At 40.6% G+C, this 17,305-nt stretch overlaps 2 protein-coding genes across 11 annotated transcripts in view; both read left to right on the forward strand.

The window, feature by feature from the left end:
- Positions 1–10,079, forward strand: part of LOC144024216 (inositol 1,4,5-trisphosphate-gated calcium channel ITPR1) — a 65,192-nt gene extending 55,113 nt beyond the window's left edge. For all 10 annotated transcript variants that reach the window (XM_077530361.1, XM_077530362.1, XM_077530364.1 and 7 more), the window contains 5 exons: positions 329–468; positions 1,513–1,678; positions 6,004–6,164; positions 6,813–6,974; positions 8,998–10,079. In XM_077530361.1, the coding sequence (XP_077386487.1) occupies positions 329–468; positions 1,513–1,678; positions 6,004–6,164; positions 6,813–6,974; positions 8,998–9,084 (716 nt within the window). In that variant the 3' untranslated portion in view covers positions 9,085–10,079. The remainder of the gene's footprint in view (positions 1–328; positions 469–1,512; positions 1,679–6,003; positions 6,165–6,812; positions 6,975–8,997) is intronic.
- A 1,363-nt stretch (positions 10,080–11,442) lies between these two features.
- Positions 11,443–16,970, forward strand: LOC144024052 (class E basic helix-loop-helix protein 40-like). The gene is made up of 5 exons (XM_077530093.1): positions 11,443–12,377; positions 12,471–12,534; positions 12,738–12,845; positions 13,101–13,224; positions 14,568–16,970. The coding sequence occupies exons 1-5, from the start codon at positions 12,313–12,315 to the stop codon at positions 15,479–15,481; spliced, it is 1,275 nt and encodes a 424-aa protein (XP_077386219.1). The 5' UTR covers positions 11,443–12,312; the 3' UTR covers positions 15,482–16,970.
- The last annotated feature ends 335 nt before the right edge of the window (positions 16,971–17,305 follow it).

The following is a 17,305-nucleotide window of genomic DNA, read 5'->3' on the forward strand; positions in this document are numbered from 1 at the left end:
TATAAATTCACATGTATAACAGAACGTAATTGTGTTCCACAGGGTTCAATTCTGGGGCCCCTGCTGTTTTCATTGTATCTGCTATGCCTATGTCTTGAATTTGGACCAAAAAAAAAAAGATCACATTTTAAGGTTTCAGTGAATGCGTATAGAAATCTGGTGAGGTTCATTACCTCCAACAAGGTTAAGAACCGCTGACCTTAACAGCTTGTTTCATGTGACCATCATTTGCTGATTTCTTTGTTAACATACTGAACAGCAAAACATCATTTTTATTATGTCGAATTCAATTTCGGTTTGTGCTGTGACACCTTTTGTGCTTCCTCAGATGTGGACAGCGACGACTCGCAAGATAGCGATAAGGAGCGGACGTGTGACTCTCTACTGATGTGCATTGTGACCGTTCTGAGTCACGGCTTGAGGAGCGGAGGGGGTGTAGGCGATGTTCTCCGCAAGCCTTCCAAAGAGGTGCGTACCATTTAAGTGTGCGTGTCATGTTGAGGTGCTTTTAAAAAAAAAAAACAACCTCCAGGCTCTGAAATAGCTGTCGCTTCAAACGTGTTGGGGTTTTTGTCGTATTTTCCTACAGCTGTTAATGTATAACCACATCATTTCCTCTGAATTCAAACTCAAAAGAGGATGTAAAGTCTTACTTCATGTACGCATAAAATATAAACTTGGCTGTCAAGTGCACAAAGACATTAACAAGTTGCAACTAAAAGGCAAACTTGTCCCTCATAATCTTTACTCACTGGCCCACACCATTAGGCATACCAGCACATCTAATGAGATCCAATACAAGAGTTGCTTTGCAAAACACTCAATACATAATGATTATTATGTATTATAACTTAACTTTAACTTTTCAGCCCCATAATGCAATGGGGTATTACGCTTGCGCTTGGGTACCACAGCAATCGAGTATGTTCGAACATATTTACGAGTATGTTCGAACGTGTTTGCGAGCATGTTCGAACGTGTTTGCGAGCATGTTCGAACGTGTTTACGAGTATGTTCGAACGTGTTTGCGAGTATGTTCGAACGTGTTTGCGAATATGTTCGAACATACTCGCCAGCCAAAAATGTTTACACCACATTGGCAGCTCTACGCTTCCGTAGTCTTCGTATGTATACATACATGTTAATAAGAGTATGTCTATGATGGCAATTGTAAACCATTTTTTGTCCCGAATTTGTGACGTGTCAGTGTGTTTTTGCCTGGTTGTCAAGTGGACACATTTCCGAACCATTTGGCTAATAACATGTTCACATTGAGTGTCTTAAAGAGATTACCTGGCTTTCTGCCATCTGTAGCATCTGGCTGGTTACATCTTCGCTCTTATGTTTCACTGGCCATAACAACCAAGGTCAACCTGGTTTTAAACTCATTCGCTGTGTATGCTTGCATAAAGGTTTGACCTTGTATCACGGTATCATGATCGTAATCGTAAAAGAAACAAACAAACAAAAAAAAAAGCCCAGCTCCATTTAACTGTTTTTGTCTTTTCATAGGAGCCACTGTTTGCAGCCCGAGTGATATACGACCTGTTGTTCTTCTTCATGGTCATCATCATCGTCCTCAACCTCATTTTTGGCGTCATCATCGACACCTTTGCGGACCTGAGGAGTGAAAAACAGAAGAAAGAAGAAGTCTTGAAGACCACCTGCTTCATTTGTGGTGAGACCACTTAAACCAAGCTCTGCGCTGTACGTGCTTCAAACACTGAAAGAGAAACCAGTCACGAGCGTAGACCTCAGTCAGGGATTAAACATTTGTCACCTGCAAAATCAATGAGTGAACGGCTGCCGTCTGAGACAGCAGGTCCACAAGTAACTTAGTGGTTGAATGTTGCAATACAAACTGATGTGCTGTGCAGTTCATTTAAGTAATACTTTAGTACAGTTAATTCTTCTGTAAGTGCAGAAAGGAGTTTTAAAGCTCTCTTGAAAACATTATCACGTATATAGCAAATCTTACATTTCGTGAGTGTTGCAATTGGTGATAAGCTAAAGTCTTCTTTTGCCATTTATCACTGATAAACTTGTGAAAGACCACACACGCACACACGCACACAAAGACAGAAAATGTAATCTTTAACACTTAATACTGTATCGGAATACAGGCTGAAGGCAGGCGATAAGCTGTCTCGCCCTTCTTGACCCATTTTTGCTATCTTGGAAATTGTTCAACTTGTAAACCGTATTTTCCTATAAAATTCAGAGTTTATGTTTTATGCTACACTTGAAAAATAGTTGGGTCAAAAAAATGGACCGACCCAAAAAGTTCGGTCAAATTAAATAACCCACAAAGCAACCCAATTTCGAGTTGTTTTGTGGATTATTCATTTAGTCCGACTTTTTGGGTTAATTGAATAACCCATTGAATTGGGTCAAAAATCAACCGACCCAACTTTTTGAGCTATTTAACCCAAAAAGTTTGGACAAATTAAATTAATGACCAACACGGCAGCCCAATATCTTGGGTGGTTTTGTGTGGATTCATTGAATAACCCATTGAATTGGGTCTAAAATTAAATTTTTTTAGTTATTTAACCCAAAATGTTGGATCAACTTAAATTGCTAACCCACAAAGAAACCCTTTTTATTTATTTATTTATTTATTTGATAATTTTTTATGTATTTGTATTTTTTTTTAATTTTACGATATTTTATTTATGTATTTATTTATGTATTTATTGGGGGGGTTGTTGATTATTCATTTGACCCAAAGTTGGGTTTATTGAATAACCCAAAAAGTTGGGTTCGACCCTTTTTGGCCCAATTTTTTATTATTATTATTTTTTTTACCTAACTGTTTTTAGAGTACAAGAGAAAATATTACAAACAGATTTTTGTCGAGATCTAAGGTAACAAAATGACATTTTTAATGTTCATCTTAACCTGTTGCCAAATAGCCAATCTGAATTAGATCAGCAATAATTTCAGTTTGGCAGTATGGCTTCTTAGACTGCACTTTATTAGTTATTGGTTGAAGTCCAATGTGAAGAAGTCCAAAATTGAAAGGACCCATCCTTAATAGAAGCCCTAAAATAACTTTACAGATGATCAGAATCTACAAAGACAACCAGCAAACAAATAAAGCCTCTTTAATGAAATGAAAACGTAACCCATCATTCTTCAAGTTGACATCTGAACTGTGACAGGAAGCACGGTTGACAACATTCAAATTTGTTATAAAACAGAAACCAACTGACTAGGGCTTCATTCTAAATTAGGTTACCAACAACATTTTCTCGTTTTTGCACAAGTAATATAGAATTTGTGTATCAAAATAAACAACTCAAGGAGTTTCTTGACACCAATCAATCAGTTGTTGCAGACCTAAATATCTAATGAGAGGCTGCGAGAGAGATCGATGTCTTACAAAAGCAAGCCGGATGACTGAGAGGCACTTGAGCGTGCGGCGATGGGCTCCCTTCGTCTCCTGTTCCCGCGCGGTTCCTCTTGGAAACCATAGAGACGGCAGCTGCCCCTGTGGCCTGGCCTTATTTAACATGAGTGAGTCAGAGCTGATGGCTGACTTGGTGACATAACACTGTTCTCATTCCATATGTTTACCATTCGCCCTGGCTGCCTGACCCAACATGCACACAAGCGCTCATTATTGGGAACGATACTGTACGCAAATCGACAAAAAGTTTTTAGCCATATTGTAAATGAGATTCAAGTGATGTTAAAAAGAGATGACCATGCGTTATTAGGGGCTTTGTTGAAACATGTGATATGAAAATCAAGTGTGAACGAGCGATTGAGTGTGAACGTGTGCGTGAGGCTGATATGAATTATGAAGGTGCTGGAAGGAAGCCTTCATGACTCAGCGTTCTCAAGAACCGATGAAAAGTGAAAGGAGCAGCATTTTTGTAGACATATTTACTTAGAAACCACAAACCCAAAAAGAAAGCAAACATACCAAGAGGGACATTTGGGAGTCCGCCAATCCACATGACTCGGATTGTGGAGGTGTTCTGGTCCAACAAAATGTTGCTCAAGCAAGTTTGGTTGAAGTGCCAGTATCCTTGTTAAGTATTCCAATAAGGGAAGTCTTTTACACATTCAAATGTTTTTATGCTTTTATGTAAAAAGTTTCCTTCAAACCTTTCTCTCACATTAAGATCATATTCTCTGTTTGTACTGTTTTGTTGTTGTTGTTTTTTGTTTTCACCTTGCCATTACACTTAGAGGCATCCATCTTAGAGTGCGGCCATTTTGTCACTCGTTGTCGACTTAAAATGACATCACAGTTACTCAGGGCTCAGTTAACAACCAATCACAGTTCAGCTACAGAGAGGTGAGTTGTGATTACTTGTCAACAGCAAGTAGTGAAATGGCCGCCCCCAGCTATGGATAAAAATGGGTGGATTTTGCTGCTTCATTCATATTGCACAAACAATATTAATCAGAATGTCATGTTTATACTAGTGGGGCTGCACACAACATATTATTGTAAAGTCTTCATTTTAGTTCACCGCAATTGTATTTGATGGAATTAAAGCTAAAAGACTCCCATGCCAAACTCATCCAAGCATGATGAATCTGTCATGTTGGAACAGAGAAGGGACGTTCGCCAGACTGTTGCCACCAATTTGGAAACATGGAATTGCCCAAAATGCTTTGCTGACATGCTGAATTCAGGTTGACTTAATCTTAATGGGTCATGGCCAACCCTAATTCTTATCCTTTAGACTTTTTTTTTTTTTTTTTTTTTTTTATCTTTTAATGTGTTGCTCATGTTATCACATAGTCATAGTTGTGTTTTTGTTATTTAAACATTGACAACAGTCAGGGTTTCTCACAAAAATGGTGTGTTGTTATAACCTAAGCCACTTTTTTTTTCCAGACTGATACCAGTCCAAGAACTCAACTCCTGAGTAGTTACCGATACACTCTAAAAAAGAGAATTGTTGAACAAATTCAAGAATTAAACAGAGAATTGTTTACCAACTTAATGAAATTGTTTCAAGTGGTATATCCCATAATTGCTGGATTATAATGCGCACCTGATTATAAGCTACACTCAGTACATTTCTAAAGGAAAAGGCATTTTGTACATAAGCCGCACCTGACTATAAGCCGCATGTGTCCACATTGAAACATGAGATATTTACAGAGAAAGACCATGCTAATGTCCATGCTAATTTTATTCATGCGCAAAGCGAGAAATTACATTAAACTTGCGTCTGCCTCGAAACATATGCTCCACCTGTCTCAGTCTTACCTTTTCTGCTCGAGCGCCCCTGGCGGCCAGCAGAAAAAATACATATATTAGCTGCATCATTGTATAAGCCGCAGGGTTGAAAGCGTGTGAAAAAAGTTGCGAAAGCGTGTGAAAAAAGTCGTGGCTTATAGTCCGACAATTACATTATATCCCATTACTGCATTTTTCCTTAAAATTGAATGAAATAATGGCAATGTGGTATATTTTTTTTTAATATCTACTTCCAAGTACTGATACCTTGAAATAAGGCCTGATATCATTTGGTACTCGCCCATCCCCCCAAATTAATGATGAAGAGCACAGCAGATAATTTAAAGCTGCTCTCTGTAAGAATTTGACCAAAAATATCTTTACAGTAGCCTTTTTATTTGACCATTTATGACTTAAACATCTTCTAATTAGTTGATTAACACCATAGCTGTTCACAATGGGTACTCCTGGCTGCAATCCCCTGGCCAATAGTTTTCAGACAGAATTTGGGTATGACTTTCCAACCCTCTGCGGATGTAACGTGCGCGTTGTAGATGTGATAAATGGAAAATGCAGTTTCATTTTTCGGCCACAGGTGGCAGTAGCAATTCAAAATTCAATTTTCTGTGCCCAGTAGCTTTAATATAACAAAATGATTCACACACTCCCATGAATAAAATACTTCAGTACTAATTATTGTTTACATAAACAATCCGTGATTCAATGCAGCTGATCTGAGATCATTTTCAGATGGGCTGTTCCCATACGCTAGCGAACCTTATTTTCTCTCTCGACAGGTCTGGAGAGGGACAAATTTGACAACAAGACGGTGACATTTGAGGAACACATTAAAGAGGAGCACAACATGTGGCATTACCTCTTCTTCATCGTGTTGGTGAAAGTCAAAGATTCGACCGAGTACACAGGCCCTGAGAGCTACGTGGCTGAGATGATCAAGGTAAACGACTTAAAGCGCAGCCACTCCCGTAAACCACACTTCAACTTCCTCAAAATGTCTGCAGAGGACATGTGTGAATAAATAGAATCTACATGTATGATGAAGATATTTTTGTATGCAACTCCACTGTCAATTCATATGGACAAATTCCCACTGTGTGTATTTATGTGTGTGTCACAGCTGCTTGTGTCGATAACAATTTGACGTCTTGGGTGTTTCCTATTGTGAGTTAAATAACAATGGGGCGGTAGACTGGTCATCAGGCACATGCCCAACACCTGCAGAAAATTCTCATCTCACCATATAAAAACAATGATCGTATTTAATGACACAAACAGGAAGATGGCAAAAATAGCATGAGCAATTGTAATTTCATTGAGTCATAATTTGATTTACAACAACCTGCCAGCGTAATGGAATGCATCTAGTCTCTGCACTATTACAATCTACAAACACAACTGTTCAATAATCTGATGTAATCAAGACCTCTCTGACAACCTAGACAGAGTGGTGTTCTTTGTAAATTTATACAGTTTTGTCACATTATTGTGCAGGTGTACCAAATGAAGTGACCAGTGATTGTCAAAGCGACATTATGGCACATTTTTCTTAAAACTAAGTCTCATAAATCCTACTTATTCCATACAGGAGCACAACCTTGACTGGTTTCCAAGGATGCGCGCCATGTCACTGGTGAGCAGTGACGCAGAGGGCGAGCAAAACGAAATCAGGAGTCTACAGGAGAAGTTGGAGTCCACCATGAGGCTGGTGGCCAACCTGTCCGGACAACTGACTGAGCTCAAGGAGCAGGTAGAAAATAATGTGACTGTCTACTGTGCATGTATGTTTTGTTATTTCTAGTTTCTACGTTCCATGACAGTACACTTTTAGATTATAATAATAATAATGGCAAAATCACAAATAGTGTTCATATGGGCCTACTTTCCATTGGAAATAAAGTGCTACATATTAAAAACAGAGAGAGAGAGAGAGAGAGAGAGAGAGAGAGAGAGAGAGAGAGAGAGACAGTGAGTGAGAGAGAGACAGAGACTGTGAGTGAGAGATTGTGAGAGAGATACAGAGACTGTGAGTGAGAGATTGTGAGAGACAGAGACTGTGAGTGAGAGATTGTGAGTGAGAGACAGAGACTGTGAGTGAGAGATTGTGAGTGAGAGACAGAGACTGTGAGTGAGAGATTGTGAGTGAGAGACAGAGACTGTGAGTGAGAGATTGTGAGTGAGAGACAGAGACTGTGAGTGAGAGATTGTGAGTGAGAGACAGAGACTGTGAGTGAGAGATTGTGAGAGAGAGAGAGAGACTATGAGAGAGAGATTGTGAGTGAGAGATTGTGAGACTTTGAGAGAGAGAGAGAGAGTCTGTGAGTGAGAGATTGTGAGACTTTGAGAGAGAGAGAGAGAGAGAGAGACTGTGAGTGAGAGATTGTGAGACTTTGAGAGAGAGAGAGAGACTGTGAGTGAGAGATTGTGAGACTTTGAGAGAGAAGAGAGAGAGACTGTGAGTGAGAGATTGTGAGACTTTGAGAGAGAAGAGAGAGAGACTGTGAGTGAGAGATTGTGAGACTTTGAGAGAGAAGAGAGAGAGTGAGAGATTATGAGACTTTGAGAGAGAAGAGAGAGAGAGAGAGAGAGAGAGAGAGATTGTGAGACTTTGAGAGAGAAGAGAGAGTGAGAGATTGTGAGACTTTGAGAGAGAGAGAGAGAGAAAGAGAATGTGAGTGAGAGATTGTGAGACTGAGTGAGAGAGGCTGTGAGTGAGAGGGAGAGGGGCTGTGAGTGAGAGAGTGTATGAATGAATATTGGACAGTTTGAAAACAACGAACATGTTAAAAGCAATAATATCTAAAAAGACAAAAAATAATAATAATAAGGGTTCGAGTCTCGTGCCGTGGTGAACGCCAATGAATAAAGCAGTTTTTAAAAATGCACAATAGAAGGGGCTTTTCAAATGTGCACCAGGACGTCATCCCATAGATTGGGAACAGTGACAGGAAAAGCCTAATCCCCTCTGAGCTTCCATTTGGACTTTGGTGCCTCCAGGAGCAGCTATTCAGCTACCTCTAATGATTGACATGCAGACCAGCCAATGACAGTACAGTATACAGTTTTGACATTTAGAGACTGAACCAGAAGGTGAGATCGAAAGAGAAGTGCAATTCACGGAAGAATGACAAATGAAATCTCTTCCTATTTTTAATGTCGTTAAAAGGGATCTCTGAGGGAATTATGGAGAACGTTAAATCACCTCACTTATGGAACTTAAACAAAAATCCAAAAGGCTAACAAACAGTAACTTATTAAATGTGCTAAACGAATCGCTAATCACGTGTTTTTACTAATACATCTCTAAATTGGCCAATTCACAGAAGACTTCCAACTTTTCAACCGACGAGCATCGCCAGATTATAACGCTGTGTGGAGCAGCAAAATGGCGACAGTCTTAATACATCTGCACGGGTCTGAGGGTACAAAAATAAGCTAGTTATGGATGAGAATAGCAGTTAGCTTTGTTAGCTTGAGCTATTCTGATCACTGCTAATCTTAGAACACTCATACCAGTGGGAGCACGGGACTGGTCAGCTCATTGAAGGTAATTAGATACAACTACCTTTGGTGTTATGGTGAGTTGTATATATATTTTTTTGACTCAACTTTCATCCGATAGTATAACAACACACAAAAGGTTATAAAAGGCTAAAACAGCGTCTGACACTCAGCTAACTGTGCTCAGAAAGGCCGGCACGATCATCTTCAGTGTCTGGCCACAATGTTCCCATTCACATATTTAAAAATGTTCTTTTCATTTTCCTGTGCAGATGACAGAGCAAAGGAAGCAGAAGCAGAGGATCGGTCTTCTTGGTCACCCTCCTCACATGAACATCAACCCACAGCAACCTGCTTGAGGTCCTTTTGCACAGTACTTAAGGTTCATTTGTTCAATAGACATGCCAATTACCAGTGTGCATTTAGGTTGAGGAGGTACAATGATTGTATAATGTCACCAGGCACAACTTCAGTACATACAAAGTATGTTCTTCATTGTCTGTTGAGTTTTTGTACTGTAACGCGTGTGTAGTGTCCACCAAGTGCCTGCGAAGCCGACCATGTCGGTTTAGGAGATGAAAACACTACCCTAAACGCTTTTGGCAGCGGACCACTCTGACAGCGTGCCAAAGTTCAGCCAATTGTTGCTAGGGGAGAATTCCCTTCATGTGGCCTTGTCATTGGGGTTTTAATCTCCATATTGCAGCAGCAAACTCAGGTCACATGAGAGTTGCAGGTTTGCTTCAATTTACACGTTGCACAGCAATAAGAGTACTTCACAATATGCAATGCCTGTATAGGGAAAACCATTTTGGGATTTGTGATTTACTTTTATATTTATCATTGTAATATCATTTATTTATATAAAAAATAATAATAAAGAAAGAAAAGAGAAGTTTACTGTATTTTTACAAAGGGTGATGATTATAAATTCTATTTTTTCTTTTTTGTTAAACAACTTCCTCCAGGACACTTAAATGAGACTGTGTAGATTTCTTAGAACATGTAAGTCATGTGACTTCCGCACTGTGTATGTAAAACGAGAAAGAACCAAGTCACCCCACCCAAATATTTGTTTTGGTCTATTACGTATTATCATCGGCATATAGTTATTTAACCCCATCTAATTAATTTAGCCCTGAACACTGATCTGTGTCACTTTTTTTTTTGTTTAGCAACTTTTTGATAGCTCCACAAAAGAATGAACGAGTGCATGTGACGCGGGCTGGTGCGGGGGAAATAAACAAAGAGAAAATTTGCAGTGCTGCTTAACCAAAAACTTTTATAGTAAGTGGTTTGTTTTTCTATTGTACATTCTTGTGCGTTTATTTAAATAAAAAGCATATAAAACATTCTTCTGAACTGAATTGTAGAAATGAATTGTGAAGAAAAGTGACAGGGGAAAATCAGAAATATAATGTGTGAAGATATTTCAGGTGCTGATAAACTGATGTGTATTTTTTTTTTTAATTGGTTAAATGTGAAATTGTTGCATAAGGCTTAATATTAAACTAATTTTTATAATAGAGAATTTCTGAGCCCCAAAGAGGCCATCGGCGGTGACTTCTTGGGCAGATTGTATAACCACTTTAAATATAGAACAGATTAAAAGAAGATTTGTTTGCGTGTGCGTAAAATTTGATTTGATCTTCATCCACGTCACAATAGATTTTTTTTTTTTTTTTTAATAATTAATACCGCACAACAGTTATGTAACCATGCTCACATACAGGTTACGGTGCAGGGTGGAAAAAGTATGCGAACCTTTTGTGTTTGTAAAGAAGGCGACCAGTTATCAAAATTTGATAACCACTTGCTCCTTGCACAATAACCTCAACCAAACATTTCCACAAATCAAATCTTGCGCAATAGTCTGAAAGAATTTTTGGGCGTTTCATGTCTACTGTACAAAGTTTAGCCATTTTCGGAGTTGTTGATTTCCGTCCTTTGGGTCGTTGTCCTCTGCCATCACTCATCTTCTGTCAAGCTTCAATTAGCAGACAGATGACCTTCAGTTTACTTGCAAAATGTCTTGATACATTTGCAAATTCATTTTTCTGTCTGCTAGCCATGATATGATTATGTGCTGTCTTGTGTGTTCTTTGCAAACGCCCCCCCCCCCCCCTTTTTTTTTTTTTGGAGCTTTGCGGGTAATTCCAAAGGGTCAAAGGGTATTTATGTTTTTTTTTTTATTGTGTACATGTTTTTGTGCATATACTTGTTTATTTACCCATTTATTATACAGTATATGTGCTTTTATAATATATGCATATGGACATACATTATGTTGGGAGTATTTTGTAGTAGTTTGCCATATAGAAAAGAATTTTAATGAGCCAGGTTATAGTCATCTGATTTATAATCTAATCCACAAAAGTGAACAGCACCACACTGCGATCTGTTTAGATTTATTTTTCTTTTATGTAGCAAGTTACGTAAACAAAAACAACTCTCAGAATGGCAGCAATGCAAACCCCAACACAATAATCCATAGCATATAGGTATAATAATACCGCTCTCTCAATTATGTCATTCAAAACAAAGCTTTATTATCGTTGTATAGTGCATAGTGGCTGCCGATTGTTGCTCAAACGTCACAGCAATTTAGCACCTGTTGCATAATTCCTTACCTATGATGACTTTTCATGTGTGTGCACATGCATGAACGCGAAGGCCACCTGTTTTGTTTTTTGTTTTGTTTCTTTGACGGGGTAGGGTGTGGATAAGTGATGTCCTGGAGCCTGAATGCAGGTGCCGCCGTGTGCTGAATGTGCTCAGCCGGCTCAGCAGGCTCTGTGTGCGCCATGAGGAGACCAACGTGACAGGCGGCAAGGCACAGCCTCATGATGACAACACACAAACACTCGTCCACGCACGGGTGCACGTGTCTGCACGGGAGCTCAGTGGTAGCTTCCATTTGATAATGAGGATAAAAATGACCTGATGATGGTGCGTTTTGGGGTGGAAGAAGACGTGGGAGTTGTCAGTTTCTTCTAAATCTATTTTATTTTATTTTTTACAAAAAGGTGATTTGTTTTTCCTGTGAATTGAGTACTTTTTCATATGTGGCTACCATGTTTACGCTTCTCTCTTGTCCAAATCCGTCACAAAAGATGGACGTGCGGATTTGCCGCCCTTCAGCACGTTTCGTTCGTCGTGGTTCTCCCTGTCTTGTTTCCATACACTTCAGCATGGTGGTACACGGGATCGGCTTCGCCCCGCCCATACGCCGACGTCAACCGCCTACCGCCCACTCAGGCGCCTTGTCTGGAGCGAGTGGGCGGTGCTTACGCCGGGAAGACAGCGCCGCTTGACACGTGAGCCTCATGTGACAGAGCTGGGTCAGGCTGAGCGGACAAGCGGACAGAGTTTATTTCTCTCGTGGAACCCTCAGCCCAAACTCCCTTTGCTTACCCGCAAGGCGTGGAAGACCCACCGAGACGCCTCTCAACGCTTGGGAGGGGACAAACATCGTCAGCTGTAAATGACAGATTTGACTGTGGCGGGGGGGTTAAGACGCTAGGTGCGTAACTTTTTTTTTTAATTATTTCAAATCGGGTGCATCGCATTTAAGTAAAAATAAGAACATGGAGCGAATCCCAAGTGCGCAACCTCCTCCTCTTTCCAAGGCTGAGCTAGCAGACATGCACGGGTAAGTTGGGGAAAAAAGAAGAAAAAAACAAACAAACATGTAACTTGAATACGACAGCTATAAATGTGTATTTAATTTTATTTATTTTTGCAGCATGGATTTCCCTATGTACGCGTACAAACCCAGGCGGGGTATGAAAAGAGGAGAGGAAAGCAAGGTATGTTTTATATTGGAAAACAATAGTGCAATAAGATTAATGTAGCGTTAATGTGAAGGGCGTGAGAGAAACGGGTCTGGCAGCAGTCTTGTACTGTAGCGCAAAAAGGCTTGACCTCATTCCTGCTGTGACATAACTGCTCATGAATCTTCAGGGTTGGGGGGGGGAAACATGCCGCTAACTTTTGTGACGTTTTCTCCTAGGAGACCTACAAACTGCCTCATAGACTCATTGAGAAAAAGAGACGTGATCGGATAAACGAATGCATCGCTCAGTTGAAAGATTTGTTGCCGGAGCACCTCAAACTTACGGTAAGTTTTTTTTTTTCTCGCTCTCTAATCTATATAATGCCTCTGCTTGTTAGTAATGAGATTCATTCTGTTAACGCGCCACCTAGTGGGCCGCCACTATCATTACATTGGCTGCGCCTGCATTCATTTGGCCCATCAGAATGGGCCTTCTCTTTCAACGCCACAGGGTTACATGTGGATTTATCATGGGAGCATGTCATCTAATATGAAAACCTTTTGTAAGAATGTGCTGATAATAGTGGTGTTGTCTGGCAGACGTTGGGCCATTTGGAGAAGGCTGTGGTTTTGGAGCTCACACTCAAACATGTGAAGACGCTCAGCACTCTTTTGGAGCAGCAGCAGCAGAAGATCCTCGCCCTGCAGGGCGGCATGCATATCGGTAAGGAAACCGCATTCATCGCCAGCAATGTTGACAAAACAGTATTTCAACTGACACTCAAATGAGAGCTACCAAGACAACATGATTTTTTTAAAGGTTTTAAATGATAATAATAATAATAATAATAATAATAATAATAATAAAATACAAGTTCAAAATGTGCATAGAGCATAGCCAGCATGTGAAATTAGACATATGGATTTTTAGTAGCCAGTGAATGTGCAGAAATAGGCGACAAAAAAAAAAAAAAAAAAAGAGCAATACAGGGGTCCAAACTATGGCCTGGGGGCTATTTTCTGTCTGCCTTCCATTTTATTAGTGGCCCACAGGATAAACTCAAAATAACATTTGACACAGCCTGAAGCACTGCAACTACTAAAAAACAAAACAAAAAAAACAAAAAATTAAAAATACGTCTTTGGGAGCATGGTAATATTTAAAATAGAACATATTTATACGTCTTTGGGAGCATGGTAATATTTAAAATAGAACATATTTATACGTTTTGGGAGCAAATGAGTTAAGCTAATAAGCAAATATGGTTTCCTCCACTTTCTGCTCCTTGTCAAGGCCCACTTAATTATCCTAAAAAAAAAATGTCCAATTTCGACAGATCTCTCCTGTTTTGCTCCTCACTGTGGAGATTACCATAAAACAGGGGCGAATATTTTCTAGTGGGTCACAGGGCTGCAGACCACCCCAAAATTTGCGTTCTCGCCTCGTAACAAAACACTTGTGTTGCAGTTTTATTTAAATAGCTACAAATTATAAACAATATAATTTTTTTGTATTAAAAGGTGAATGAATCCAAAGGTGTCCATACATCCTATTTTTTCCTGTATGCGGCCCTCGAGGAAAAAGTTGGAATCATCAAAAGTCACATATAACACTTTTTTGGAAAACCATATTGCTAATTTAAATATAAATCCACGCCTCACTACAAGGTAGTGGAACCATGTGACTTCTCCCAACCAATCAATCAATACAGAAAGGTAATTGGCAAAATCAAATATTATACTTGTTTTAATTTGTACAAATTAAATATTATTACTACTTGTAGTAATAATGAAAGTTTATTTAGTGTATGAATATTTTTTTAAATTTATTTATTTTTAGCAAATGTCTGTTAAAGGGTTAGAACACAAATATATATATATATATATATATATATATATATATATATATATATATATATATATATATATATATATATATATATATATATATATATATTTTAATATGATGATGCATTTTCATTTTGGTGTCACACTGAGCAGCTCAGCCCTTTACCAGTTACGTTACTTTGGAGAACGTCTAAAAATGGCATCTTGCTGTGTTTACAGAGCAACCTATTGTCAGCCAAGAGAAGTCGGAGGAAATGTTCCGCTCCGGTTTCCACATGTGCGCCAAAGAGATTCTTCAGTATCTGGCCAGCCGCGAAAGCGACGGCGACTTCGCACCATCGCACGTCATCAACCACCTTCACAAGTTAGCTGCTGACGTGCTCCAAAGTCCAAAGCGACCCCGCTCCCCCCTCAGCCCTCCGCCTGAGGAAATCCCCGCATACAAGCAGCACCAAACCCGCAAGGAGACACCTGCCAGCTTGCCCCCTAAACCTAGCGAGGGCTACGGGCGGGTGCCGGTCATCCAGCGGGCGCACGCTCCGCCCAGCGGCGAGCAGAGCGGCAGCGACACTGATACAGACAGCGGCTACGGAGGCGAGTTGGAGAAGACCGAGTGCGGCGCCACGCAGAGGCGTCCTGATTACTTCGGCCAGGAGGGCAGGCCGATGAAGCGGAGCGCGGCGGAGAGACAGAGCTCCAACGTCAAGCGGGAAGACGACGAGCCCAGGTACAAACGTGCCCGGGCGGAGTCGTCCGAGGATGAGATGCTCTCGGGTGGAGAATCGTCGGCCTCGTCCTCCTCCAGCGGTTACGGCAGCTACATGAGCGTCTCCCCCAACCATCCGCCTCCGCCCCCACATCCCCTCTGCATGCCCTTCTACCTCATCCCCCCTTCTGCCGCCACCTACCTGCCTCTGCTGGAGAAATGCTGGTACCCGGGCGCCATGCCCATGCTGTACCCCGGCATGGGCGGCTCCGCCACCGCCATTCCCAGCGAGAGACCACCGCAAATGGTCACGTCTCCAAGGGGAGGCTCTCCAGCTCCGGCCATATCGCAGACGCCCATGGACTCCCCAGCTCTCCTACAGGCACTGAAGCAGGTACCTCCCCTCAACCTGGAAACCAATGACTGAGACAACATGGCCGCTGAGTTGATACATTAGGAGAGGGAAAATGACTGAGCCCTGTAGTCCATCAAGCCGTTTCTCTACTTTGCTTCTCATCGGGGAATTCATGAGAGAGGGGTGGCGAAATGGTCCATGTGTGGATGATGAAAATGGTTGAATGTTAAGTTCAAATGTACGGAAGCGTGGAACTGCTAATGTAAAGATTTTTGACTGGTAAATATGTTTGAATTTATTTACAGTAACGTATTTACAAGTACTCACGTTACGAACGAATTCCATCCTACGGTGGCAACAACGCCTGAATTCCCGCGTAAGTCGGATTTCACCGCTAAAGTCGAAATTTACGTCAAACTACCGTGTGCAGTAATTTTTAAAAACATATTTGCGACACCCGGAAGTTGCCGGAACTAATATTTCGTGTTTCCGCACGGACATTTATTCCTGACGGACGGCAAAGCGGAACTTGTCGTAAATGTGATGCACATGACGGCGAGCCGACTTGCATAACGCACGTCCGTTGCTGGAGGTAACAACACAATTTTGAATAATTTTAAAATGGCGTGATTACTGTGGGGAGTACGTCGTAAGTAATGTAAACACGTTCGAACGTAGTTGTAGCTAAAAAGTTGATACGTTCTGACATACTTGGAAATAAGTTCAATTGTATGTATATACGTTCGAATGTATTTACAATTATGTTTAAATGTATTTGCCAGTCAAAAAATATTTACTCCACATTGGTTCCACATTTCCATACAAATGGACCTGCCCGACACAAAAACACGCGCACACTTGGTTGAATGTAAAGAAAGACGTTTCAGATGCTGCTGTTCGAGTCAAAAACGCTGACAACACTGGCGCATTTCATGGAGCTTTTGTGATAAACATTTTTTTTATATACAAAAAACTGTCACACCAAATGTTAAGAATCCACCCAAAGTTTGTTGCCTACCGTCCGTCATCACCACCGCCACCGTTATCGCTTCAAAAAGTCCCGACACCGTGATGACCGTGCTGAATGCAAAGTCACTCGTTCACACTGGTATGGATTTTAATGTAATTATTGTGGATAGACTTGTTGTACATTTCTATTTTTGATACCTGTTCACAGAGCTAGGACGAAGGACGCGTACTCAGAGTGTGTACATACTGTAGCACAGTGCTGGACCTGGTCTGCATACTCAACATCTGTTTCTGCTCAAGTCAAACCTGGCGTTTGTTCTTGCTGTTGCCTTTTTACTTGTGAAAAGCTGAGAACTCTCAGATGTTTTATGCTCTGTAACTCATATGAATCCCAGAACGTGGCAGTGAGGGGGAAGAGAAGTGAATGTAAACGTTTTACCAGAGGATTAGTTTTCTAATAGAGAGAGGTACTTGAGATTTTATATTTTGGGACCTACGTGAAAGATGATTGCTGTTTGTACATATTTTGTCTATAAATGTTGATATACATTATATAAGTGTATTAATAAAGTATTTTTTTTCCTGTGGAAAATTTATTGGACTCCTATGTTGTAAGAGCGGCATCATGACGCAATTCTGGTGTAGCTGGTGCAGCAGGCCCAGCACGTTCATGTTACAGAGGCACACTTATGTAACCGTGCGTTCACAGCCCGGATCTCCTTCTGATAAACCGTCTGTGGCTACTAATAGAAGTGCAAGAGAACACACATGCTTGGATACTGCTGCAAAGGCCTCGTGTCTTCATTTGATGGACGCGTGCCCTGTAATAGTCTACACGAGTGGCAAAACGCGGGACAAAATAAGATTTTATTTTATTTTTTTAACAGAATCCACTTGATAGTATAACATCTTCAGCTCTTTCCCAAC

The sequence above is a fragment of the Festucalex cinctus genome, chromosome 8 (assembly GCF_051991245.1).
Source record: "Festucalex cinctus isolate MCC-2025b chromosome 8, RoL_Fcin_1.0, whole genome shotgun sequence".
Lineage (NCBI taxonomy): Eukaryota > Metazoa > Chordata > Actinopteri > Syngnathiformes > Syngnathidae > Festucalex > Festucalex cinctus.